Below are 24,826 nucleotides of genomic sequence, written 5' to 3'. Positions count from 1 at the left end.
CACTTTTATAGGCTTTACCTCCTCAAAACCACCAGATTCTCATGGTGAAGATCCCAGAAAGGTCACTTCAGGGGTCTGGCAGGAATAGGGGAAAAGTAATCATTGTGAAATATGACCAGAGACATCTCCATAACAAAGGTCTACTCTCCAGAGGAAAGGAATTTGCCAGAGACTTATCCCAGGTGGGAAGAGTGAAAGGAATTCCCTCCACTCCAACCAGCTTTACATAGTAGTAACTCAATCAGGTTATTATCAGTTTAAGATGTTAAGTGCAATCTCCAGCTAATCACTTAGAAAATAGCTGCAAAATATACAGAAAAGAAAATGAGAAACTGAAAATGGTGCACTACTAAAAATCAGTAAATAAAAAGAACACAGTAATGGAGGAATTGCGGCACAAAAAAAGATAGGGCATACAGAAAACAACTAGCAAATGGCAGAAGTAAGTCCTCTTTTATCAATAATGGCATTAAATGTAAATGGTTAAGCTCTCCAATTAAAAGACATGGTTTGACAGAATGGATAAACAAACAAACTTGAGATAATATGGGAAAAAGCAACATAAAGAAGGGAAATAGAGGGATATAGGATATGTATGCTTTGAAGTTATCTTCTTTTCAGATTACTATGGTATAGATATAGGTTATATAATCCAAACTCCAGGGTAAGCACAAATAGAGTATGTTTTAAATATATGGAAACAGAAATGAGAAAGGGATCAGTCAGATACATCACAGAAGATCAACTATACAAAAAAGGATGTTGCAATAAAGGAAAAGAGAGGCAAAAAGAGATGTGTTAGTTTATGTACCCCAGAAAAGACCATATTCTCTTAATTGAGTCCTGTGCATGCAAACCTATCGCGGGTGGGACCTTTTGGTTAGGTTATTTCAACTGAGATGTGACCCAGCACACACAAGATAAGTCTTAATCCTTTTACTGGAGTCCTTTATGAGAGGAGAAAAGACAGAAAGAAAACAGGGAGAGCAGCGAGATAAAGCCCCCAGAAGAGCTGAGAGAGGAAGCCACTGAAGCCAGAAGCTGAAAACAATGAAACTCTGGAGAGAAGGACCAGCAGATGCCGGCATGTGCCTTCTCTTGTGACAGAGATGTCCCAGATGCCAGTGGCAAGGCGTCATCCTCTTGGTACCTTAATTTGGACATTTTCATGGTCTTAGAACTCTAAATGTGTAAGCTAATAAATTCCCATTGTAATAGGTGACCTATTTATGGTATGTAGCATTCTGGCAGCTTTAACAAACAAACAAAAAAAATGAGACATGAAAACTAAAAGACAAAATTGCTGAAGCAAGTAATGCTTTTATGGTAACAACAGTGAATGTTAATGGATTAAAATCCCCAATCAAAAGACACAGATTGGCAGAATAGATAAAAGAGCACAATCCAACTATATCCTGTTTAAAAGAAACTCACTTTAAGCTCAAAAACACAAATAGGTTGAAAGTGAAAGGGTGGAAAAAAGATATTCCATTCAAATACTAACCAAAAAAGAACTGGGGAAGCTATACTAATATCAGAAAGAATAGACTTTAAGCAAAAAGCTGATATAAGAGACAAAGAAGGGCACTATATATTAATAAAATTCTCAGTCCACCAAGAAGAAATAGCAATCATAAATATTTATACACTTAACCATGGTGCTCCAAAATAAATGAGGTAAACACTGCAAAACTGAAGGGAGAAATAGACACCTCCACAATAATTGCTGGAAACCTCAATACACCATTCTAATCAATAGATAGAACATCTAGACAGAAGATTAATAAGGAAACAGAGAACTTGAATAATGTGATAAATGAACTGCCCTAATAAACATACACAAAACCCTGCAACTTTAAACAGCAGGATACAAATAATTTTCAAATGCACATGGATCATTCTCCAGTATAGACCACATGTTGGGTTACCAAACAACTCTCAATAAATTTAAAAAAATTGAAATTATACAAAGCATTTTCTCTGACATGATGAAATGAAGTTGGACATAAATAACAGGCAGAAAACTGGAAAATCCACAAGTATGTAGAAGCTAAATACATGCTCAGAAATGATCAGTGGGTCAAAGGAGAAATTACAAGAGAAATCAGAAAACGTCTTGAGATAACTGTAAATGAAAACACAACATATCAAAATTTATGGATGTAGTGAACAAAACACTGACAGGGAAATTTCTGATGCACACCTGGAGGAACAAGAAAAGGAACAGCAAGGCAACCCCAAAGCAAAAAGCAGGAAAGAAATAACAAAGATTAGAGAAGAAAAAGAAATCAAGAGCAAAAATAGAACCAGCAAACCAAAAATTGGCTGTTTGAAAAGCCAATAAATTGACAAACTCTTAGACTAAGACAGACAGAAAAAGACTGTAAATAAATAAGATTTGAGAGGGGGGTATTACTACTATCCTATGATACAAAGGACCATAAGTGGATACTGTGAACAACAATGACAACAAATTAAATGACTTAGAGGAAATGGACAATTCTTAAAAACACATGAAAGGCTTACAAATTCCAGAAGAAATAAATCTCAGCAGACAAATCACAAGTAAAAAGATTGTATCAGTCATCCAAAACTTCCTAATAAAGAAATGCCCAGGATCAGATGGCTTCATGGGTGAATTCTAGCAAACATTCCAAGAAGAATTAACATCAGTCCTGCTTAAACTCTTCCAAAAAAATTGAATAGGAAGGAACACTACCTAACTCACTCTATGAGGCCAACATCATCCTAAATACTAAAACCAGACAAAGATACTACAAGAAAAGAAAACTACAGACAAATTTCTCTTATTAATATAGACACAAAAACCCTCAACAAAATACTACTAGCAAGTTGAATCCAACCGCACATTAAATGAATTATACATAATGATCCAAGTGGATTTTATCCCAAACACGCAGGGATACATAAGAAAATCAATTAATGTAATAAACCACATTAACAAAATAAAGAGAAAAAACACATAACTATCTCAATTGATGCAGAAAAGGAATTTGACAATATCCAGTTTCTGCTATTGATAAAAACAGGAATAGAAAGAAACTTCCTCAACATGACAAAGAAAGGGCATACATGAGAACCCACAGCTACCACCATACTGAAGGGTGAAAGACTGAAAGTCCCCGCAAAGATCGTGAACAAGATAAGGATGACCACTGTCAGCACTGTTATTCAACATTATACTGGAAGTGCTTGCCAAAACAGCTAGGTAAGGAAAAGCAATAAAAGCCATTCAACTTGGAAAAGAAGAAGTAAAACTTTCACTGTTTGCACATGACATGATCCTATATAAAGTAAGCCCCCCAAAATCTACAAGAAACTACTAGAGCTAAAAAGCGAATTCAGCAAAATGGTGGGGTATAAAATCAATATGCAAAAATCATTAGTGTTTCTATACATTAGTAATGAGCAATCTGAAGAGGAACTCAAGAAAGAAATTCCACTTCCGGAGAAGATGGCGGCTTAGTAAGACGCGCGGGTCTTAGTTCCTCCTCCAGAAAAGCAACTAAAGAAACAGAAACAATACGAAACAGCTCCCGGAGTCACGACAGAGACCAAAAAAGACAGCGTACCCCATTCTGGAACGGCTGAACGGGTAGGGAGAATCCACTGCTGTGAGATACCCGAGGGGTGCACGTTTTCCCGGCTGGGGTGGCTGGCGTCTGGGGTTCCCTCCATGCACATGGCTCCCCGGTCTGACTGGGAACATTGGATAGCGGGGCCCTCCCGTCATGCTTGGCGTCTCGGGCCAGCTGGGCAATTTGGACCGGCACTCCCCCAAGCCACGGCCAGCGACCCTCGCCTCCACGCACGGTTTCCCGGGCCGACTGCCCCGCAGACAAACGACCGCCACGAGCGCCACCTACTGGGCAGGAAAAGAAAAACAGAGCCCAGAGATTCCACAGAAAAACCTTTCAACCAGCTGGGTCCCACACCCAGGGAGATCTGATCAAATGCCCAGACACCAGCAGAAAATAATGGATGACGCTCGGAAAATTGAAGATATGGCCCAATCAAAGGAGCAAACCAATAGTTCAAATGAGATACAGGAGCTGAGACAACTAATGCTAAATATACGAACAGAAATGGAAAAACTCTTCAAAAACCAAATCAATAAATTGAGGGAGGACATGAAGAAGATATGGGCTGAACAAAAAGAAGAAATAGAAAATCTGAAAAAACAAATCACAGAACTTGTGGGAGTGAAGGACAAAGAAGAAAAAATGGAAAAAACAATGGATACCTACAATGGTAGATCTAAAGAGACAGAAGCTACAATTAGTGAACTGGAGGATGGAACAACTGAATTCCAAAAAGAAACAGAAACTATAGGGAAAAGAATGGAAAAACTTGAGCAGGGAATCAGGGAACTGAATGACAATATGAAGCGCACAAATATACGTGTTGTGGGTGTCCCAGAAGGAGAAGAGAAGGGAAAAGGAGGAGAAAAACTAATGGAAGAAATTATCACTGAAAATTTCCCAACTCTTATGAAAGACCTAAATATACAGATCCAAGAAGTGCAGCGCACCCCAAAGAGAATAGACCCAAATAGGCGTTCTCCAAGACATTTACTAGTTAGAATGTCAGAGGTCAAAGAGAAAGAGAGGATCTTGAAAGCAGCAAGAGAAAAACAATATGTCACATACAAGGGAAACCCAATAAGACTATGTGTAGATTTCTCAGCAGAAACCATGGAAGCTAGAAGACAGTGGGATGATATATTTAAATCACTAAAAGAGAAAAACTGCCAACCAAGACTCCTATATCCAGCAAAATTGTCCTTCAAAAATGAAGGAGAAATTAAAACATTTATAGACAAAAAGTCACTGAGAGAATTTGTGACCAAGAGACCAGCTCTGCAAGAAATACTAAAGGGAGCACTAGAGTCAGATACGAAAAGACAGAAGAGAGAGGTATGGAGTAAAGTGTAGAAAGAAGGAAAATCAGATATGATATATATAATACAAAAGCCAAAATGGTAGAGGAAAATATTATCCAAACAGTAATAACACTAAAAGTTAATGGACTGAATTTCCCAATCAAAAGACATAGAATGGCAGAATGGATTACGACCCAGCAATACCACTGCTAGGTATCTACTCAAAGGACTTAAGGGCAAAGACACAGACGGACATTTGCACACCAGTGTTTATAGCAGCATTATCTACAACTTCAAAGAGATGGAAACAGCCAAAATGCCCATCAACAGACGAGTGGCTAAACAAACTGTGGCGTATACCTACGATGGAATATTATGCAGTTTTAAGACAGACTAAACTTATGAAGCATGTAATAACATAGATGGACCTAGAGAACATTATGCTGAGTGAGTCTAGCCAAAAACTAAAGGACAAATACTGTATGGTCCCACTGATGTGAACCGACATTCGAGAATCAGCTTGGACTATATCATTGGTAACAGAGACCAGCAGGAGTTAGAAACAGGGTAAGATAATGGGTAATTGGAGCTGAAGGGATACAGACTGTGCAACAGGACTAGATACAAAAACTCAAAAATGGACAGCACAATAATACCTAAGTGTAATGTAACTAGGTTGGAACACTGAATGAAGCTGCACCTGAAATATGGTTTTTTGTTTGTTTGTTTGTGTGTTTGTATCTTTTGTTTTTGTTTTTTCTTTTTCCTTTTTATATATATATATATTATTAGTATTATTATTTTAATTCTCTTCTCTATATTAACATTCTATATCTTTTTCTGCTGTTTTGCTAGTTCTTTTCCTAAATCGATGCAAATGTACTAAGAAATGATGATCATACATCTATGTGATGATACTAAGAATTACTGAGTGCATGTGTAGAATGGAATGATTTCTAAATGTTGTGTTAATTTCTTTTCTTTTTTTTTGATTAATAAAAAAATTTAAAAAAAAAAAAAAAAGCTTGGGACCAAGTTCATGGGTGAATTCAACCAAATATTTAAAGAAGAATTAACATCAATCTTCTGCCAAGAAATAGAAGAAGGACTATTTCTTAACTCCTTTTATGAGACTGGCATTATCCTGATACCAAAGTCAGACAAAGACATCATAAGAACAGAAAACAAATCCTAATAACAATACTAGCAAAATTAATCAAGCAGCATTTTCGAAGGATTATACACTGATGAAGTGAAATTTATCCCAGGAATGAAGGGTGGTTCAACATAAGACAATAAGACAATGTAACACACCATAATAATGAAAGAAATAAAACCCATGTGACCATAGCAATTGATGCAGAAAAATCATATTGACAAAATCCAACACTCTTTCATGATTAAAAAGACTTAATAAACTAGGAATAGAAGGAAAATTCCTCCATGTGATAATAGGGATGTATGAAAAACCCACAGCTAACATCTTACTTAATGGTGAAAGACTGAAAGCACCCCTTTAAGATCAGGAAGAAGACAAGGATATGCACTGCTCCCACTGTAACTCAACATTGTACTAGAGGTTCTGGCCAGAGCAAGTTGGCAAGTCAAAGAAATAAAAGCATCCAAGTCAGAAAGAAAGAAATAAAACTGTATTATCCAACTATCCCTATTATCTTGATATTATCTGTAGTGTTCAGAACACATAAAGAACTCTTAAACTCAACAATAAAAAACCAACATCCTAATTTTAAAATAGGCAAAAGACTTGAGAGGTATTTGGATGGCCAACAAGCACATCGTGGTAGGTTAAGTGACCTACACCAACACATATACATTCTTAATCTTAACCTGCATCCCTGTGGGTGTGAACACCTTACAAATAGGACCTTCAGAAGACGTTACTTTTAATTAAAGTGTGACGACTAAAGCAGGGTGGGCCTTAATCCATATTACTGGAGGCCTTATAAAGAGATCCCAGAAATCTTAGAGGCCAGAAAGGAGAGGACATTGTCATGGGGAGAGAGGCAGAGATACAAGCCAAGGAACCCCAAGGATTGCTAGCAACAGGCACCAGAAGGCTATTGTCTTTGAAGATGAAGCAACTGTTGCCAATATCTTGATTTGGGCTTCTTCTATCCCCAAATCTATGAATCTATGAATTCTTATTTTTAAGCCAAAATCAGATTGTGGTTTAAATGACAGCAGTTTTGGCCAACTAAGACATACCCGAAAAGATTATTGCAGTCATTACAGAAATGCAAATGCAAAGCAAAAGCATAATGAGATACCACCTCACACCCACTAAGATAGCCATAGTAAAAAACATTGAGAAAATGAATCTTCTTGAGGATGCAGAGCAACTGGAAACCTCATACATTGCTGTGCAAAACAGTTTTGCCGTTCATCAATAAGTTAAATGTATATTTACGACACATGACAACATTCCACTTCTTGGTATATACCCAGAAGAACTGAAAACTGGAATTCAAACAAAAACTTGTACAAGAATATTCATAGCAGCTTTTTTCACAATAACTGAAAGTTGGCAACAACTCAAATGCACATCAGCAAATAAATGGATAAACAAAATTTGTCATAGCCATACACTGGAATATTACTCGGCTATCAGAAGGAATGAAGTACTAAAGTTTGGGTAAATATTGAAACATGGATGAACCTTGAAGCCAGACACAAAAAGCCACATATTGTATGATTTCATTTACAGGATAATTCCAGAACAGGCAAATCCACAGAGACAGAAAGCAGAATAGTAGTTTTCAGGGGTTGAGGGAGAGAAGAATACAAAAGCAACTGGTTAATGGTTATGGAATATCCATTTGGGGTGATGAAAAGTTCTGGAACTAGGTTGTGGTGATGGTTGTACAATAGTGCTACTGTACTTTATGCTACTAAATTATGTCGTTTTAAATGGTTTCTGATAGGCTTAGATGCCCAACAGAGGCCACGCCACTATGGAAATTCCACTTATTGCCCACCTGGCCCAGAAACTCTTCATCGACACCTGAACCAATGGCTCAAGGTCTTCTCCTGTCAAAACATGCTCCGTCCTTCCCCCAGGCCAACTGCTCTAAGTCCTCTCCTGTCCTGCGCCCACCAAGCCCTGTGCCACTTATCACCCTAACTAGTCTTTCAAATATATAAGATCTTTTCCTGTTCTCCCTGGCATGGTGAAGGGCTTCCCTTCAGACCTCTGCCATGCTGTGGGCCTGAATAAATCTTGTTACCTGCGTCCATCTGCTTCCATCCCTCTTACTGCCCATTTCTTCTCTGACAGTTACAATGGTGAAATTTTATTTTTGCTTTTACCATAATAGAAAATTCACAGGAAAAAAATAAAGGGGGGTGTGTGTGAAAATTATGCTATGCTAGCACTAAAAAAAGAAGGAGAAAAACCTGCAGTAACAATATTAATTCCAGACAAATTGGACATCAGAACAAGTAAATGACCAGGGATAAAGAGAGGCATTACATAATGATAAAAGAATCAATTCATTAAAAAAAATAATAATCATAATGTTTTGTGTGGCTGAAGAAAGAACATCAAAATACATGAGAAAAAATGATAAGGACTGAAGGAGAAATAGACAAGTTCACTACGATAATTGGAGGGTTCAAGGCTCCTCTTTCAGTAATTGATAGGTCCAGTAGACAGAAAATCAGTAATGATTAAGTTCAATTGGCCAGTGCCACCAGTCAGCAGGATTTAATTGACCTTTATAGAATTCATACAACAATGGCAGAAAATACACATTCTTCTCAAGACCACATGAAACATTCACCAATCCAGACCACATTCTGGTCCATAAAACATATAGTATAGTATAGAACATATAATGTAGAACTATATAAACATATAATGAAGTATATCCATATAGTATAGTATAGAACATATAGGGTAGAACTAATGAAAATAAAAAATGACTCACCAAAATCTGAGATGCAATGAAAGTAGTACCCGTAAGAAAATGTGTAGCAATAGATATATATGCTAGGAAAGAAGAAAAACATAAAATCAATAACCTGAGTTTCCACTTTAGGAAACTAGGGAAAGGAGAGAAATTTCATCCTAAAGCAAGTAGAATGCAAGAAATAACTTTTAAAAATCAGAGCAGAAATAAAAGGAATTGGAAACAGAACAACAATGGAGAATCAATGAAATCAATTTTCTTGAATAGATCAATTGAACTGATAAGTTGCTTGTTAAGCTAACAGAAAAAAAAAGAGAAGACATAAATCACTGCATCAGAAATGGATACATGAAAATTAAAAGGAGGAGGAAGGACTATTACCTACAACACTATGTCCACTATTTGATAACTTAGATGAAATGGCCAATTCCTTGAAAGACACAAACTACCAAAACTCATAGAAAGAGAAATAGTTGACTGAATAACAGTCTACCTATTAAAGAAATTTAATTAAAAGCTAATCATCATCCAAAAATGAATCACCAGGGCGGGCCGCGGTGGCTCAGCGGGCAAAGTGCTTGCCTGCTATGCCGGAGGACCTCGGTTCGATTCCCGGCCCCAGCCCATGTAACAAAAAACGGAAAAACAAAATACAATAAAACAAGAAAATGTTTAAAGATGTTTCCCTTTCTTCCTTCCTTCCTTCCTTCTATCCTTCCTTCCTTCTCTCTGTCTTTCCTTTAAAAAAAAAAAAAAAAAAAAAAAAAAAAAAATGAATCACCAGACTGAGGTGCTTTCCCTGGTGAATTCTAGGAAACACTTAGAGGAAAAAAAAATATTATCGACTCTTCATATTTTTCCCAGAAAATAGACACAGAGGGAATGTGTCCTACTCATTCTATGAAGCCAAATGTACTCTAAAGCCAAATCCTTATAACAGCATACAAAAAAGCAACCTACCTACTATTATAGCTAATGAACATTTTTATGAAAACCCTCAATGCAAATTTTGCAAATGGAATCCAACAATGTATAAAAGATCTCAACACCATGACCGCAGTGGGGTTTAATACAGGTGTCCAACGTCAGTTCAACATTCAGTCGCCATCAGTGTGATCCACCACATCAGCAAGCTAAAGGGAGAAAATCATATTAATGGAAGCAGAAAACACTTGACAAAAATCCAACAATCAGGTTTAAAAAAATTCAGAAAACTAGGTATATATGCGACCTCCTTAACCTTGAAAATGGCATCTACAAAAATCTTACAGAAAACATCATAGTTAATGACAGAAACTGAGCATTTTCCCTAAAAGACCAGGAACACGGTAAGGGTATCCTCTCTCATCACACCTATCCAACAACATACTAGAATTCCTAACTAGTACCACAAGACAAGAAAAAGAAATGAAAGGTACACAGGGAAAAATAAAAAATAAAACTGTCTTTTTTCACAGATGACATGACTGTCTACATAGGAAAACACCAAAAACCCCACACAAGATGCTGGTACTAAAAGGTGAGTATGGCAAAGTCAAAGGATACAAGGTCAGCATACGAAAATCAATTGTATTCTTATACACAAACAAAAGTTTGGAACTTTAAATTTAAAAAATACCAATTACATTAGAACTAAAAACCAAAAGAGAAGAGAAAAATCATTAGATACAAGTCTGACAAAATATGTACAGGATATGAATGCAAGAAACTATAAAACACTGAGGAAAGGCATCAAAGAAGATTGAAATAAATGGAGAGATATTCCATGTACATGAATTGGAAGATGCAGTATTGTTAAGATATCAGTGTTGAACCAGTTGATATATAGATTACATTCAATATCAATAAAAATAATCCACAAGCTGCTTTATAAATGTCGACAAACTGATTCCAAAATTTATAAGGAAAAGATAAATAAGTGCAATACCATGCACATTGCTGAATGTTACCCCACACAATACTGACCAAAGTGGAAGGACTCACACTACATGATTTCCAGACTACTTTAAAAATCAAGACAGCGCAGCATTGGTGTAAGACAGGCATTAGATAAAAAGGACAGAACAGCTAAGTCACCTGATTTTTAAAATGCAAAGGCAATTCAACAAATGGTGCTGAAAGAAGTGGGTTTCCATATGCAAAAAAAAAAATTATCCTATACACAGACTTTGTATCTTATACCAAAAAGCAACTCAAAATTCATCATAAAACTGATTGTAAAATGCAAAACTATAAAACATTTAGAAGAAAATATACGTGACTTGGGATTTGATTATGGATTTTCAGGTACAATGACAAAAGCATGATCCATGAAAAAACAAATTGATAAACTGGACTTCATTAAAATTTTAAACTTGTTTCTGCAAAAGACACATTAAAAAGAATTAAAAAACAAATCACGGGTGGAAAACACTTGCAAAACAGTTATTTATAGAATATTTATAGAATATAGAATATCTAAAACCTAGCAGTATCTATTGCTAGTGAGAATGAGAAACAGAAGAACTCTTATTCCTTGTTGGATGGAATGCAAAATGGTACAGCAACTTTGGAATTCACTTTGGACACTTTGGATATATTAATTTCCTATAGGTGCTATAACGAATTACCACAAGCTTGTTGGTGTAAAACAATTCAAATGTATTCTCCTACATGTCTGGAAGCCAGAAGCTCCCCTCCTGGGCACCGCGCGCGCCTGGCCTGGGGACCTTCGGGGTGGAGAGCCCGGGGCCACGGGGTACCCTCCTGCCCCTGCCCTCCCCGTGTCAGCCCTGCTGGGACAGGGCCTGCACCCACTCCCCGTTCCCAGAAAGTGTCCCACCAGATTCTCCTGAAGGGCGCAGCCCGCGAGCACATGATGTTCTCCTGAAGGGCGCAGCCCGCGAGCACACGACTCCCTGGACGTGCCAGTGGAGTCTCTGACCGTGACCCCCACCTTTGACTGGGAGCACAGAGAGGGTGAGCTGCGGGAGGGGACAGCTCGGTCAGCGGGGCCAGTGCGGGCATGCAAGAGGAGGCCCACCTCTCTACCCTGAGCCTCCTAGGAGGTCCCGGGCCCATCCCACCCCAGGGCCAGGCAGAGTGGCCGCCTCCAGGCAGAGCTCTGCAGAGAAGGCAGCACCCCCATCCGCACCCCTCCCGCCACCAGCCCCCAGGCCCGCCCTCCCTCCGCAGAGGTCGAGGAGCCGAGCCCCATCCTGGTGACCCTGGACTATGTTCAGCTCCACACGGACATGCCAGCCCCCCCAGCCATCCGGGAACTCCACGTGGGCTGCATTCGTTCCACCCAGCTGTCCCCAAAGAAGGTGAGCACCTCACCACCCCAGGGGCGGCCCTGGGCCCCCCAGATCTCGTGGTGGCCCAGGAGGGGTGAGCAGCCCCTGGCTGTGGCCGATGGGCGGGCGGAGCAGGCAGCCCCTCCCCATCGCTGCCTCGCGGGCGCTGCGCCCGGCCCACAGACGGTCGAGTTCAGCGTGGAGGGCACCGCGGCCCTGCAGCACAAGGGCTTCTCCATGGAACCCTCCCGCGGTGCTGTTGAGCGCGGCCAGGCCAAGACCATCACCATCTCCTGGACGCCTGCTGCCGACTTTGACGTGGGTGCCCTGGGGGTACCCCTGCCCACCCCAGGAGCGGGCAGCTGGAGGAGGGCACTGGGCGGGTGGGAGGCACACCTGCCCTTGAGCCCCTCGGCTGAACGTCCCCTCCCCGTTCCAGCCGGACCACCCGCTCATGGCATCAGCCCTGCTGCAGCTCAGGGGGGACGTGAAGGAAACCTACAAAGTTATCTTTGTGGCCCAGGTCGTGAGTGGCTCCTGAGGCCACACGAGCTTCTGCACAGAGCCCCTTGCAGACCCTCCTGCCTGCCTTCGAAGCCCCACAGGCCAAGAGAAGCACGCAGTGTTCCGGGAACCCCGACCCACGACCCTTGTCTCAGCTTCCCGTGCCATGGGCCCGAGCACCCTAGCCGGGCTGCACGGTCAGAAACATCGCCAAGGCCCTCCTGGCCTGCAGACCCTCCTGCCGGTCCGGATCTGGCAATAAAGTCTCTCCACCCACCACGTGCAGGCCCCTGGGGGGCTACAGGCAGCGTTCCTGGGCGGCCCAGTCCGCCTCACACACAGACCAGTCCACAGAATGACAAACTAAGGAAGGGGTTCCTGGAGGCTGGGGATCCTGCTGGACACCAAGGGGAGTCCCAAGCCTGGAACATTGGGGGACCAGCAGGTGGGGGTGGGGGCAGGGTGCTGGGACCACAGGGCCAGAGCCAAGGTGGCCCAAACCCAAAAGCCCAGGATGGAGGGAGTAAGCGGGGGGCTCTACAGCCCACAGCAGACCGTTTAGGCCCCTGCTGAGCCCAGGTCAGGTCACCCTCTTGCTCAACTCACCTGGGTTCAGGTAAGGCCAGCACCTGTGTCTGTTCCTGCTTTAGCTGAGCTGGGTCTGGGCTTCCCGGGCCCTGTGCGGGAAAAGACCCCCACCCCCACCCCCAATACCACGACACGAGTCCTGCGCATGTGGCACAGGCTCTGCGGGGTCACTTCCCTTGATGAGTCCCTGGTCCATCCCTGCCTACATTGGGTGCAGTGGTGGATGTCCCCGGGAGGGGCCTCAGGGGCGTGGGGGTTTCAGACTTGGACCTGCATTGACAGAGGTGGTAGCAGGGGTCCAGGGTCTGCTCTGTGTTTTCCTAAAGTGTCCTTAGAACGGGGCAGAGTCAGTCCCATCCATGGCAGTTTCCAAAAGCTGGAGTTACGGGCTGTTCCTAAGTTGACAATCCCAGCTGCCCTGGGCCACCCTGCACCCTCCTTTGCTTTCAGGGTCTTTAATCCGATAGAGACAAATATTAGATTTGTCTGTGATTGTGAGTGAGGGTAGTCTTGTTTTTCAAATGTTTTATGTAGTATTTGTATCTTTTTCTTTGTGAGACATTTGTCGTGCCAGATCTGTATTTCTTTTTTGAAGGTTTCTCTTTTTTCTCACTATTGATTTATGAAATCTCTTTATATATTAAATGAACATATCAGCATGTAATCTACAAGTATTTCATGCCCTTCGCCCTGACTAGTTGTCATTTATTAGTCTTTCCTGATGGGTTCTGCATGTCATTTTCAGCAAAACCTTTTCCACAATGAGATTAAAATGCTCCCTGCCCCTGTCTTCTCACCTGGTACTTTTGTGGTTCTCTCTGTGTTCTGAGGCCTCTCCTATCAGATCCACACCTTCTTTCCTCCCTACTCTCCTGTTTGGTCTGCCATGGGTTGAATAGGGGCCCCCAGAAGGTACACCCCTGTTCCAGAACCTGTCCGGAAAAAGGGCTTTGTGGATGTTGCCGAGTTAAAGAGTTTCAGTTGCAGAGATGACCTCGGTTATGCAGGTGGGACCCAAGGGCCATCACAAGAGGCCTTGGAGAGGATAGGTGGGGAAGAGGGGACGAGGAGAGACAGGTAGGAAATGAGAAACGGGGGTGGGGGGCTGGGGGAAGAGAAGGCAGGGGCAGGAAGAGGCAGGAAGAAGCCTCCCCTGCAGATTTCAGCAGGAGCAGAGCCCTGATACACCTTGACTTTGCACTTGTGGCCTCTAGAGCTGGGTGAGCATAAATGTCTGTTGTTTTATGCTGTACAAAAACTAGTACGCTGACCGTGATGTGCTGTGAGGGCAGAAACGTCCTGGGCTCAGGTGCACGTGTGCCCAGGGCCTGGCAAGTATGCAGTGGGTGCTTGAGAAGGCTCTGGAAGGAACAGCCTGTGATAGGATGGCCGGTGCGTGGACCAGGTTGCGGGGGGGTAGGGCTTTTCAATTCTACCACTAGTGCTTCATGGGTGGCAGGCAGGGGTCTCAGGGAGGCTCACACCTGTGGGGACTCTGCCCAGGAAGACCTGAACAGGAGCGGATCTTGGTGCCAGCCTCCTCCCTCCCTGCTCCCCTCTGACCAGGTCTCTCCTGCAGGCATCACGTGGGGCAAGGTGGTGTCCCTGTATGCTGTGGCTGCGGGGCTAGCTGTGGACTGTGTGCGGCACTCGCAGCCCGCCATGGCGCACGCGCTGGTGGACTGCCTGGGGGAGTTCGTGCGCAAGACCCTGGCCAGCTGGCTGCGGAGGCGTGGCGGATGGGTGAGTGCTGTGGGGGTGCAGAGGGCCCGGTCTCACTGCCCTAGTCCACCCCAGGCCTCCATCCCTTTCCACCTCCAAGTCTGTGCAGTGGGTTTGGCTCCTTGTGGAGCCTGGCGTCAGGATGGCGCACACTTCCCTCCCGGCTCATGCCACCCCTCTGCCCTCCCAGACCGATGTCCTCAAGTGCGTGGTCAGCAGCGACACTGGCATCCGCTCCCACTGGCTGGTGGCCGCACTCTGCAGCTTCGGCCGCTTCCTAAGGCCACCCTCTTCCTGCTGCTGCCGGAAAGATGAACAGCCTGCCTGGGCGACAGCCGTGCCCCAGGCCCCCCTACACCCCCCACCCCGGGAAGCCATGCCCCCTGGAGAGTGTCGCCCCAGCCCCATGCTGGGCATGGCCCAGCCCTCGGAGACCTACCTTGCTGCTTGTGGGGGCTGTCCTGGTCCCCTGTCATCGGCAGACCCAGGTCCTTTGGAAGGGGTGAGAGTAGTTGGCCGTCCCTGGGCCCAGGGTGGGGGCTGGCCCCTGCTCTCCCAACTCCTGAACCTGGGGCTTCCTCTCTCCTTGTGGGGGCAGGAAGTTGGGCCCACACTTTAAGTGGATGCCCTGGGACTGTCCTGGGAAGGGGCCATCTCGCGGCTTCATGGACACTTGCTCATTGGGTCTGAAGCTGATGCTGGCTTGGCTGAAGCCGGAGTGGCTGTGGGCCACACTGGCCATGCGAGTGTCTGGCTTACGCTCTGGCTGCTTAGTTCATTTCTGAAGGGGAAGTGTGGCCCACTGCAGGGCCTGGGTGTGTTAGGGATGGGGTGTGAGTCCCCTGGCTGCACACCTGAGCAATGGACTCCAATAAAGTATTGTCGATGTGGTGTCTCTGTCTCCTTCCTTGTCCTGGGGCCTCCCCACCTCTCTTGCCCAGGCCACGTGGCCCCCAGGCTGCAGCATCCTCAGGAGAGGTGTTTGCCTGGGACCCCCTTCATCTGTGGCTTTCTTAGCCAAGAGAATGCAAAGGCTCAGCCTTTGCTGTGAAGGCCCCCACAGGAGCCCACCCACCCCCTCCCGGCGGGAGGCCTAAGGTGCACTAGGGGCCGAGATCCGAACAAACACCTTCACAGTCTCATTTTCACTTTAGATCAAACATCCTCACGGGTTATATAGTCTGCCTATGAAAGGGTGAGGAGCGGGGGTTGCTTGAAAACGATGTAGGGGCTTGAGAGGGTGGGTGTTGGTGATGAGAGCATTCTGGAATGGGTTCTTTTGGCACAGAGGCCACTGGCCGTCTGTGATGTGCTGCAGCAATGGAGAGCCATGGGACTTTCCATGGAATAGAAAGCACCACTGGGCTCCCCACTCAGATGGCTGCATGAGGTAAAGCTCTGGGTGATCATGTATTTGACATCTTGGAACATTCTAGTCAAATTTGGCAGTATAGTGGGATTGGCTGGTTGCTCCTGACTGCTGGAGAAAGTGAGGAAAGAAAGTGTTGTGTAAATGACAAGAAAGCCTCCATATTCCTTCTGAAAGAAACCCTTATGTCCTGTAGCTGCAGAGTTGAGATTCTGAAAACCAAACCCATATCCCTCCTGCGAGTGGTTGAATTACAACATACGTGAATTCCCCACCTTTCAGGGTGTCTGCTGTTAAAGTGAGGGTGTAGATTGGGAAGGAATGGGATCCTGAAAATTGGAGGGGGGACAATAGGGTTGATGATGACACTGGGGACATTGAAACCCAAGATTCTCTCTGCCAGTAGAAGCAGCCCTTCTGCTGCCACCTGGGGAGGGGAACCTGCTGTGCACCTGTAAAGGCCTCCCCAGAGGAGCTGGTTTGTAGAACACTTCTTTTCATGACCACCCCACCACCCCTCTTTTCTTCAAGACCTATAACTAGATTGAAGTCCCAATAGGCCCCAAAAGAGGCACAATGTGTGACCCATGAGGTATGCTGTACTCCAAAAGAACTGCATGAGTTTTCCAGTCTATATAGACAGAAAATCAGGAATGGATATTAGGATGTGGGATAATAGTGGAAGGAATATAAAGTTGGAGTCAGCTGTATTATTTATATGGGCCCTCTAAACAGAGATCTGGATTCGGTGTTGTAGTCCAAGAGGTTAAAAACTGGTTCGTTGGTTGAAACATGGACCAAAAGGTAGCCAGTATTACCTGAGGTTGAAATGCCAGAACTGCCCTGATATAATATAGATGAGGGGATCCAGAGGCTTAGAGAGACTGGAATGTTAGAATGGTTTTATCATGGAAGACCTGCTCACATACCCCACAGAGGTCCAGAGGACACACCTTTTATCAAAACTGTGAGGAATAAATTTGTGAGACTAGCTCCATCGTCCCCGAAGAACCCTGTAGTTGCCTTTCTCCGTAGGTCAGATATTACAGTGGGAACGTCTGTTACTGAGCTGGAATCCTTAAATACCATGGGGATGATTGCGTCCCAGGTTGGCAGGAGTCAGGTATCAGCATTTAATCACCAAAGCCAAGGTGGGCGTGGCTGCCTTAAGGGACAGCAGACTCAAAGCAGTGATCTGAAGAGTTTGACTTGCAGGGACCTAAGGCGCTGGCTAGTTCACTATGGGGTACATAGAAGTAAAATAGATGGGCACTCTGCTGAATTCAACAAACAGTATAAGCAGAAAAGTGAACAAAAGTTTAACCTGAATCACAAAAACAGGCCTCTCAATCAGTTCCCAGACCTGAGACCATTCACAGTCCCAGAGTTCCTTGAATGAGGGGAAGGCAGGTCCACTTGGGGAAGTACCCTGGTATATTGCCACGAATTTAGTCTTCCAACCTTCCCCAAGAAGACCCATGGCCTTTTACCAGGTCTTCTGGTCTTCTGATGCTGCTCTGGTGAGATGAGAGAAGGTTCACCAGTCTCTGTTGAATAAATGTTTGAAATTTTCCATAGTAAAAAGTTAAAAAAAAAAAAGTCTCTACTAGAAAAACAGAGTTAGATTCAGAAGGTCTGACATAGGAATTCAGAGTCCTTATTCCTTCCCTGTGTTCCAGAAGGGAGCTCCCTCAAATCCTGAGGGCACCCCAGGTCCAGGCCCAGAGGGGAGGGGGGATTGAGGGGGAGGAAATTCTCCATAACACTTGAGCAGCCGGTCCATGCAGCCCTCCCCTTCCTCTCATCCCCTCCCAGCTCTCTCCCCTTGCCCTCTACCCTAGGCCATCCTTATCCTTAGGACCCAGCCTGAACCCAGTGCCCCAGGTTTCCCGTGACCCTTAGTAAGGGCTTCCTAACTTGAGTGAGTTTCTGAATCCCTGAGGCTCTAAGCCCAGCGACTCCCTTCAGCAGTTTGCTATTCCATCTGCTCCCTGAGGGCCCCCAGGTGGCTCCCAGATGGCCCCAGTTGCTTGGCAACCAGCAAAGTTGCACCTGGGCAGCCTGCTGAAGTGTGCCTTGGTGCATCCCTGGCCAACTGCCCCCTCGGTAGTCAGCCCCTCAAGGGCAGGCCCAGGTGGTCAGCTCTGTTTCCCATGAGGCCTCACACAGGCCTTCCTGCAGACACTGGACACAAGGTAGGTGAATCCAATGTGGAAGAACAAAGTGGCCGTTTGTGAAACTGCCAAGCAGGATTATCCCAACTTCCTCCCTAGTGGAGGCAGTCTTCTGCATTCTTGTGCCATGGTGAGCTCACATGCATGCACACACACACACGCACACCCTGTGCACACATGTAAGCACATATACACTCCTACACATGCACGCCAAGAGCAAAGGCCAGACCCCTGGGACATTCCCTGCCATCCCTGGAACCTCGGTGTGGTCACTGCTGACAGTGTCTACTTGTGGCTCTGTGCCAGGGCTCCAGAGCGCCAGGGCTCCCACTGCTCTCACTTTATGATAACAACCTGCTCTGAGGCCCTGTTCCCATCTGTCTGTCCATCCCTCCGGCCTGCTGAACCATCCCCTCGCCCTGTCCTCCTGTTCAGCTTTTTGATATTGGGCAATCCTGAAGGTCAAGATCCCTGAGGCCACCGCACAGCCTTCACCTCCTCTTCCCTCCCCACCCACCTGCCCACTCCAGGCCACCTGCAGTGGGTGGGTGGGGGCAGGCGTTTCCTCGGCCTTCAGAACCCACCCCATTGGGGTGCACCCTCCCCTCTGGTCTCCCAGGCACATCTCCATGAGGCCCTGCCTTCCCCCTCAGGACTCCCTCACAGATATGGGACCCCCGGGGCCGCTCAGCAAGCGTGAGGTCACCCCAGGCCTGCACAGAGAGGACAGCGTTGCTGCAGTCTGGGTCCCTGGCCCAAGGAGGAGGGGTGCCTACCAACATGGACTCACAGGGCTACCTCACCTGTCCAGGCCGCCTGTGGATTTCCAGCATGAAAAAGTAAGAGAATTCAGAGAAGTGGCAGTGTTTAAAAGTAGCATGGAGCTGAAGTCTCAGAAGGCACAGTGGAAGAGAAGCCTCATTCTGGGCACAGATTAATAGGAACTGACCTCGTCAGAGGATAATCCTAAAGCCGGCCGAAACCCAAGAAGGTGGACTTGAACAGAAAGAAGCACCATGCTCCTACACAAGGAAACTGTCTTAGAAACAAGATAATCACCTGTAAGTAAACTGAAAAACTTAATGTAATTCCCATAAAAAAATCAAAAAACATTTTTTTCTGGAGCTAAATGGGCTAATTGTGAAGTTCAGCCAGGAAGGCTGACAGCGGCGGGGGCAGCCTGTGCCCCCCTGCCCAGAGCCCTGCGGGGAAGGTGGGGAACCAGTCCCGCGCCTGGTCCACCAGACCCCAGAGCCAGGAAGAAGACAGGTTTGTTAATAAAAGCTGTGCAATGACTGGTTAGCCAATTGCAAAAAGACAAAACAGGATTTTCACCTCACACTCCACACCAGGACAAACTGCAGATGGATCAGAGCTGAATATAAAAAGAACAAACCAAACAATTATAGAAAAAATGGGTAAGTTCCTTTGTTAACAGGAATGGGAAAAACCTCCCTGAAGATTTAAAATCCAAGAACGATAAAAAGAATAGTATGTTTACCTTCAAAAGTAAAACATTTTAGCTGACCAAACACCAGCTAGCCAAACAACATATCCCAAAAGCAAAGTCAACAGAAAAATGACAGTGGAAATATTTATAACTTTTAACAGTTTCAAGAATATTTGTAACTTAACACTAGGAATATTCTTATTCCTAATAATTCCTAATTATTCCTGAAATTCTTATTTCAAAGGAACACCTAAGCTCTGAGAACTAAGAGGAAAAAGATAAGCAATAAGATAACTGCCCACCCCCAATACCCCACGATCATCTCTCACCTACTGGGTTGTCCCACATGCAAACATGACAGCATCTGCTCCAGGGGTGCAGTTACCCCACTTGGCGCCTAGATGGGGTCGAGGGTGCAGCCCCTGGAGGGAGGCTGTAAAGAGACTTAGTAAAGAGACTGCACTTGATGAAAATCCATTCGAACCCACTGATGTCTCGAGTCTGCAGTGGCAGGAGGACAATGCAGGGAGGATGGGAAATGCCTCGATTCACTGGACACGGGCAGGAGATCGCCAGGGCATTCTCTCCCTAAAGTGGACGATTAGGGGAGAGCATTAACCATTCCTGTTTTCTGATGTGAACTATTTCGGGATAACCCCATTTAGCCTAATGGATGAAGGAAAGCTCTTCTGCAGCATTCCTGCCGGGGATGCAAAAATAGCCATAGTTAGAAGTAACCATTTTGCAACCTGACTGGAGCAGCTGGCTGAGCAGGAAGTCCCCACGGTGGCAAAACTTTGGGGTGAGAGGCTGATGGGAAACTAGCAAAGGGACCAGGCTGCCACCAGCGAGCCTGCTGATTCAGCACCTCAAAGCCAGGCCAGCAGGCAGAGGGGAGCTCACCAGCGTGTCCTTGTAACTGTTGGCCCAAGTCCCAGTTGCCGGCAGGGCAGGGAATAAGTTCAGTGCTATGAGGAGCCCACCAGCTACGCATCCAGGCAAGTGACCAGCTTCTCCAGCAAGGCCACATCACAGGGGAAGAGATGGGTTCTAGGAGACACATGCCAAACACAAGGAGTTCCCTGATCTGAACATCCGTGCTGCGGTCACATGTTCTGAACCATGGCACTAGTGCAGTGCTGTGGTGGTATCCTGACTCCAAAAACCACATCTGAGCCCACTCTTATGCTGCCCCAGCTCCTTTCCAGCCATGTGAAGGTGGGTTCTGCCAGCAGAGGCCCAGGCAGAGGCCTCGGAAGCAGGAGAAGTGGGGGACTTCTGGTGCTTCCAGGTCTTTCCAGCCTCACCCAACTGCAGAGAAAGCTCTGATTCTGGTGTCCAGGTTCTTCTGGCAAGCCTAGCAGCCTCGACGTGTCCCGCTGGCAACCTGGGTCCCAGCTGAGACCCTGGCATAGGCAATGCCTTTGAGCTCTTCTAGCTCTTTTAAAAGACACAACAAACACACACACACCACCCCCTTTCTGCCCCATCTTTTCTTCAACTTATCGTTGACTACTCTAGCACTCTAGTGAAGATGTACAAATATTTTAGATCTAATCAAACTGCAGGAAGCAAAAAAGAAAAGGAAAGGAAGGGAGCATGGTCCTTTCTTAATTTCTCAGGGATGAACCTTGGGAACCCTACTCATCACCAGCAGGGGAAGAGACAGTCTACACAATGAGATTCAAAATACTCAGCCATAAAAATAAAGGCCTTTTATTTGGTTTTCTATGCCACCACAGGACCTGTGCATAACATTCCTGATCCCACGGATGCTTCCTGACCATACCCCTTCTGCCTCAGGCATAACTGCCCCGGAGCCACGGTTTGCGGGAGGAGTAGGGGGTCCCAGAAGCAGCACCTCCAACGCCTCTGGGACTGGCGCTCCTGCCTCTGCTTCAAGCACAGGCAGCCCAACTCCTATGGTGTCACCTTCCTGTAGGTAACGTGAAGATGCTGTGTCAGGGGCTGTGTAGTGGTTGCCATCGAGACTGTCTGTTCAAGTTTGCCTTCAGAATTCAGCCTGAATTTTCGGGTAATCTAAGCAGATAAACAAAACAGAAGAAACACAAACACCTTAGTTTTATCCTCAAGACTCCATAAATGCTTGGGCCCCTGCCACATGCCAAATGCTGCTGCAGGTGTCGCCAAGGTGGCTTGTCACAGGCTGGCAGCTGGTCAGAGACGCCAGCCCAGGGATGCCTTGAGCTGATGTCGGACGCATGCATGGAAAGATGAGTAGGGGCACCTTTGGGACCCCAATACATGAGAGTCAGTTTATGGCAGCTGTTGCCAATGAGAACACAAACCTGCAGCAATTAATCCCAAATGAGGGAAACTGGAGTTAAATACTCTGTGAGAAAAAATTTGTAGCTGTGATAAACAGGAAATGTGAAAGCATGATAGATGTTGAGAGAGAATCCTTCAATCTTCACTGCTGTTTCAGTATTCAAAACATGATGGGGGTTCCAGAAGCAAAAGCAGGACTTCTACTCCTGGCAACAGGAACCAACTTTGTGACTGACCAGCCCCCTCACAGAGGAAAACAGCAAAAAGCTAGATTAAAAATCCACTTGCAGACATCAGACAGCCGCCAAGGTGGTAAAGACGGAGGCTTGGAGAGAAGGCAGGGCCAAGGTGGGTCCAGGGTGGAGCCACCATCTGCCGAGAGCTGAGCTGCCATGTCTGGAGGTCAAGGGGCCAAGAGGGAAGTGGAGGCTTAGCAGCACCTTCTTGAACTCCTAGGCCTACTGAGGAGGGGAGGCCTCTCCAGACTGGACCACCTTGACCTGCCCCTCCCTAAGCAGCACCTGGAAGCTCAGAACTGCTCTCTGGGGGAAGAACACCAAGCAAAGCCTTAAGTCATCGCTGCAATTCTTTATGGTGATGCTAGGAGATAAGACCAAACAACTGATATCCAAATGGAAAAACAGGGAAAGGAAATTCTCTGATATTCTTGCAGGAGTGGGGACAACCAAATCAACAGGCCAAGTCCTCAATATTGGGGTTCACCCCTATGAAACTTATTCCTGCAAAGAACAGGCTAAGCCTACTTAAAGTTAGGCCTAAAAGTCACCACCCGAGAATCTTCTTTGTTGTTCAGATGAGGCCTCTCTCTCTAAGTCAACTCAGCAGGTGACCTCTCTGCCCTACCCCCATGTGGGACATGACTCCCAGAGGTGTAAATCTCCCTGGCAATGTGGGACAGAAATCCTGGGATTAGCTGGGACCTGGCATCAAGGCACTGAGAAAGCCTTCTTGACCAAAAGGTGGTAGAGAGAAATGAGACAAAGTTTCTGTGGCTGAGAGATTTCAAAGGAAGTTCAGAGGTTATCCTGGAGATTATTCTTAGGCATTATGTAGATATCCCTTTTTTATTTTATGGTGTACTGGAGTGGCTCAAGGGAAGTACCTGAAACTGTTGAGCTGTGTTCTAGTAGCCTTGATTCTTGAAATGATTGTATAATGATATAACTTTTATAATATGACTGTGTGATGAAAACCTTGTGTCTGATGCTCCTTTTATCCGGTGTATGGATAGATGAGTAAAAAAAAGATGAATAGTAATAAATAAATAATAGGGGGAACAAAGGGTAAAATAAATTGGGTAGATGGAAATACTAGTGTCCAATGAGAGGGATGGGTAAATGGTTAGGGATGTATGAGTTTTTCCTTTTTATTTCTTTTCCTGGAGTGATGCAAATGTTCTAAAAAATAATCATGGTGATGAATACACAACTATACAATGATATTGTGAATCACTGATTGTATACCATGTATGAAATATATGTGTGAATGTTTGCCCATAAAAATATTTTTTAAAAAAGGAAATTCTAAACTGGAAAATATAAAAAGTGTAATTAAGACCTAAGTGAATGGGATTAATAGCAGATTAGATACAATTTAGGAGAAGATTGGAAAAGTTAGAAAATGACCAGTAGAAAACATCCAGGCTGAAGCTTGGAATAAAGACGGGAAATAAGGAGAAAGCATAAGAGACATCCTGGAAGCTATAAAAATTTCTAGCATATGGGTAACAGGAATCCCAGAAGGAGAGAGGAAAAAGATTGCGGCACAAGTAGTATTTGGAAGGTTATGGCCAATTTGCTGAAACTAACAAAAGATATTATGACAAAGATTTGAGAAGTACTATGTGCTGGTTTGAAAGGATTTATGTACCCTGGAAAAGCCATGTTAAACTAATCCAATCTTGTGGGAATAACCATTTTTTTTTTTAATTTTTTTTGAATTTTTGAATTTTTTAAAAAATATAACAAACACAAACATTCTTAACTTATGATCATTCCATTCTACATATATATCAGTAATTCACAATATCATCACATAGTTGCAAATTCATCATCATAATCATTTCTTAGAACATTTGCATCAATTCAGAAAAAGAAATAAAAGACAACAGAAAAAAATTCATACATACCATACCCTTTACCTCCCCTTTCACTGATCACTAGCATTTCAATAGAAATTTATTTTAATATTTATTGCCCCTATTATTTATTTTTATTCCATATGTTTTACTCATCTGTTGATAAGGTAGATAAAAGGAGCATCAGACACAGGTGTTCACAATCACACAGTCATATTGTGAAAGCTGTATCATTATACAATCATCTTCAAGAACACAGCTCTACATTTTCAGGCAGTTCCCTCCAGCCTCTCCATTACATCTTGACTAACAAGGTGATATCTATTTAAGTGCAAGAATAACCTCCAGGATAACTTCTCAACTCTGTTTGGGATCTCTCAGCCATTGACACTTAATTTTGTCTCATTTCACTCTTCCCCCTTTTGGTTGAGAAGACTTTCTCAATCCCTTGATGCTGAGTCCCAGCTCATTCTAGGATTTCTGTCCCATGTTGCCAGGAAGGTCCACACTCCTGGGAGTCATGTC

The 24,826-nt window shown here is 44.7% G+C and overlaps 2 protein-coding genes across 2 annotated transcripts in view; one reads left to right on the top strand and one right to left on the bottom strand.

Annotated features, from left to right (window-relative positions):
- Positions 1-14,796: 14,796 nt before the first annotated feature.
- Positions 14,797-15,812, top strand: LOC143676183 (uncharacterized). The gene is made up of 2 exons (XM_077151901.1): positions 14,797-14,942; positions 15,112-15,812. Exons 1-2 carry the CDS (start codon positions 14,862-14,864, stop codon positions 15,538-15,540), a joined length of 510 nt encoding a protein of 169 aa, XP_077008016.1. The 5' UTR covers positions 14,797-14,861; the 3' UTR covers positions 15,541-15,812.
- Positions 15,813-21,614: 5,802 nt separating this feature from the next.
- LOC143675678 (uncharacterized) overlaps positions 21,615-24,826 on the bottom strand; it is a 31,503-nt gene continuing 28,291 nt past the window's right edge. Inside the window, exon 5 of the mRNA XM_077151749.1 lies at positions 21,615-21,954. Coding sequence (XP_077007864.1) covers positions 21,835-21,954 — 120 coding nt within the window. The 3' untranslated portion in view covers positions 21,615-21,834. The remainder of the gene's footprint in view (positions 21,955-24,826) is intronic.

Source organism: Tamandua tetradactyla, chromosome 3 (genome assembly GCF_023851605.1).
Source record: "Tamandua tetradactyla isolate mTamTet1 chromosome 3, mTamTet1.pri, whole genome shotgun sequence".
NCBI classification, from domain to species: Eukaryota; Metazoa; Chordata; class Mammalia; order Pilosa; family Myrmecophagidae; genus Tamandua; species Tamandua tetradactyla.
Note: the sequence above shows the minus strand (reverse complement) of the source record. Positions and strands in the feature narration are given on the sequence as shown.

Bases quoted from the DNA above. Each gene is read 5' to 3' on its own strand.
- LOC143676183 (XM_077151901.1), top strand. From the start codon at position 14,862: ATGGCGCACGCGCTGGTGGACTGCCTGGGGGAGTTCGTGCGCAAGACC. The intron at 14,943-15,111 runs GTGAGTGCTGTG...CTGCCCTCCCAG, and splicing joins TGCGGAGGCGTGGCGGATGG to ACCGATGTCCTCAAGTGCGT.